The sequence below is a fragment of the Penaeus monodon genome, chromosome 32 (genome assembly GCF_015228065.2).
Source record: "Penaeus monodon isolate SGIC_2016 chromosome 32, NSTDA_Pmon_1, whole genome shotgun sequence".
Lineage (NCBI taxonomy): Eukaryota > Metazoa > Arthropoda > Malacostraca > Decapoda > Penaeidae > Penaeus > Penaeus monodon.
Window position 1 is genome coordinate 7,637,066 of NC_051417.1, and position 3,182 is coordinate 7,640,247.

Genomic DNA, 3,182 nt, shown 5'->3' on the forward strand with positions numbered 1-3,182 from the left:
ATAAAAAACACATTTTACTTTAGCCGAAGATATATCTATCCATGAAAAAAACAACATACAAACATATGGAGTTCATTGTGACAGATTTAGGAAATGCTATATATGAGAATGTGAATGATCTTAAAATGCAAGAGATAATTGATTAAATTTTCATTGGAATTACATGATGAATGTGTAATAGAAAAGTGTCAGCTATTCAATCTCACTTCTCTACGGAAGAATCTTTAAATGGTGTAGTATGTAATTAATATGCCACATCTTCAGAGATGAAACAAAGGATACAAGGTAAATATTATCATCTCTATCGCAAATAGCTTTTAATACCTCCTATCATAGTAGTGGAACCAAATAATAAAATATTAAGTCACGCGCTTTATTTATTAGAGAATTCAATCACATGACAATATTGACATATCGTTTGTGTATATATATATTTTTATGATGAAAAGGTATATTTAAAGGGATTTCTGGGTATCATAGGGACAGTCGGAACCCTGGACTGTTTTCCCGAAGCGGGAGACATCAACACCGATCTTCTTAAAGGCGGCCTCGCAGCGTCTCAGGTACTGGTCTGCAAGTTTCGGCGAGCGGGAGAAGATGAAGGAGAAGTCGGAGTAGTATCCGAAGTTGTATTCGGTGCAGGAGTAGATGCAAGAGAAGTTCTCGTAATCGGTGTCGAGGATGACGTAGGGAGCGATAAAAGCTGGAAAAAGGGAAATAGGAGATCGTTAGATATTTCACGACACGGAATCTGCTAATACATTTCCGCATTTGTTCATAAAATGCATAACAGAAATGATCCTATTGAGTACTCACATCCCTCATAGTCGACGGAGAGATGAGGGTCTCCAAGAGGCATGGGAAGGATCTGGCCATTGCGCCTCATGAGGTTGCCGTCAGCGTTGATGCCAGTAGACTTGGCGATGAATTTGTTTCCATCTATAAATTAGTAACATGTAATTATTATCAGAGTAATTATTAACATCAGTTAAATAAAAAGCAGGTTACATATGAACATTAGAAATGTCCACTAAATTAAAACCCGTCTTACCAAAGGAATATTCGTTGCGGACGCACTGCTTGAGGAGTTGGTATGGGTTATTTGTGAGGGCAATTTCGTACCAAACACCAGCATACTGAAAAATGAAAGAATAATAATTTTATATTTAACAACTAAATGCATGGTTTGTACCTTATTACTAACTCACGTGTAAATATTCAACAATATACTCATTACACATAATCAGTGCTTAAATACATATACATTTTCAATGAATTTAACATACCCTAGGATGGTTAGGGATCTGTTCATCGAAGAGTGATTTCTCGTCCACCGCAGGACATCTTCCTGGAACGACGAAGTCGGGGATCTTGTCAGCTGCAACTGCTGCCACAAGGGCGAGGAAGAATACTGAAGTGTTCATGGTTCTCCTCTGATGTCTAAACGTGGATAGTGCTGCAGAAGAAGCGGTTCCAGTTTTATATTGCATAGGTCTGCCTGAGAACAGCAACTCGATAGATGCTCGAGTTGCCATTGCATTTATCTGTTTAGAATATTTAAGAGAAAAAGGAAAGGGTTATTGTTTGATTTCATTTTAGTTCCTAATCTTGCAATAGTAAACAGATACTTAGAAATTAAGAAAAAAGAATTTCAATCCTTCAGTAAAAAGAAATCAACGATGAAGTATAGCATTAATGAGCTCGACGCCCCGCCTCCAAAGATGCGCCTCCTACCACCGGAGAAAGCGTATATAAGATGGATGCGTAAGTGCATTTCCAGACTTGAGAAATCACCATGTATTCCACACTCGTCACTGCTGCCCTTGTGGCTCTTGTCACTGCTGACGGCATCCCAGACTTCGTTGTTCCTGGAAAATGCGCTAAAGTGGCCAACCAGGACAAGTTCGATCTTCGCAGGGTAAACATTCTTATGTATTGATTGTCTTATTGTTTTAGGGATAATGCGAGTGTACTAAAAATGTTCTAACCCTCTCTTTTTCCCCCCACAGTACTCCGGCCGCTGGTATCAGACCCAGATTATCGACAACGCCTACCAGCCATTCACTCGCTGCATCCACTCCAACTACGACTACTCTGACTCCGACTACGGCTTTAAGGTGACCACAGCCGGATTCAGCCCCAACAACGAGTACCTGAGACTGGAGGGCAAGATCTACCCTACAAAGGACTTCCCAGCTGCTCACATGCTCATTGATTTCCCTACCGGTACGTTTCTGCCAAATAATTTGCAATGTAAATTATTATTTTGCAATGGGAAAATAGAGTTGATAATGTCTACTATATCATCTACTAATATTCTTTTTCTTTTGTTTTAGTTTTCGCCGCTCCCTACGAAGTGATCGAGACCGACTACGAGACGTATTCGTGCGTGTATTCCTGCATCGACTGGAACGGCTACAAGTCCGAGTTCGGCTTCGTCTTCTCCCGCACCCCACAGACGTCCGGTCCAGCCAACGACAAGTGCGCCTCCGTCTTCCGCAAGAATGGAGTCGACTTCGCCTTATTCAATGACGTTGCTCACACGGCCGAATGTGTCTACAGAGCTTAGACATCAAATAAGATACATATATTTTTATCATGATTATTTTTGTTTACTATAAACGATGTATTCAAATAAGATATGATTATGTCATATCAAATTAAGCGATTTGAATAAAAATCGAAGACGAAAAAATGCGGTATATTAACCTTCTATACTTCATTATCCATAGTTATTATATGGGATGTACTAGTCTTGCTAATATTTATAACAATTGTTTCAACAGTCCATTGTCTTCTCTCGACTTATAGTATAAAAAACATATATATCTCGAAAACAATGAATATGAAAATGAGATATTTCAATAAATCCGACGCAAAGAATCTGGCTTTCATACAAATAACCCGAAACATTAATATTTGAAATTTTCAGAGCCGCTTTTCGAATCAAACCAGTAATTCTTTTGGATGTTGAAAACGTGCTGTTTTCATTTTATTCTTATAGACAATTTCTCCAGCTCTCTTTAGTATATGAACAAAATTGAAAAAAGACAGATCAAGTAAACCCAATATCCCTTAGCAGAAGACTGAAAAAATTATAAGTTCCTCCTGCATGTAATATATGTATATTCCCTTGCCTATTTCGAGGATATTCTAAAAACAAAGTAGCAACAATCTATAAG

The 3,182-nt window shown here is 38.4% G+C and overlaps 2 protein-coding genes across 2 annotated transcripts; one reads left to right on the forward strand and one right to left on the reverse strand.

Annotated features, from left to right (window-relative positions):
* Window positions 1-359: 359 nt before the first annotated feature.
* LOC119593422 (crustacyanin-C1 subunit-like) lies at window positions 360-1,463 on the reverse strand. The gene is made up of 4 exons (XM_037942353.1): window positions 1,287-1,463; window positions 1,052-1,136; window positions 817-939; window positions 360-703 (listed from the first exon to the last, which is right to left on the reverse strand). Exons 1-4 carry the CDS (start codon window positions 1,422-1,424, stop codon window positions 456-458), a joined length of 594 nt encoding a protein of 197 aa, XP_037798281.1. The 5' UTR covers window positions 1,425-1,463; the 3' UTR covers window positions 360-455.
* A 312-nt stretch (window positions 1,464-1,775) lies between these two features.
* On the forward strand, window positions 1,776-2,695 carry LOC119593427 (crustacyanin-A2 subunit-like). Its single transcript, XM_037942358.1, has 3 exons — window positions 1,776-1,918; window positions 2,010-2,226; window positions 2,337-2,695. Exons 1-3 carry the CDS (start codon window positions 1,796-1,798, stop codon window positions 2,567-2,569), a joined length of 573 nt encoding a protein of 190 aa, XP_037798286.1. The 5' UTR covers window positions 1,776-1,795; the 3' UTR covers window positions 2,570-2,695.
* The last annotated feature ends 487 nt before the right edge of the window (window positions 2,696-3,182 follow it).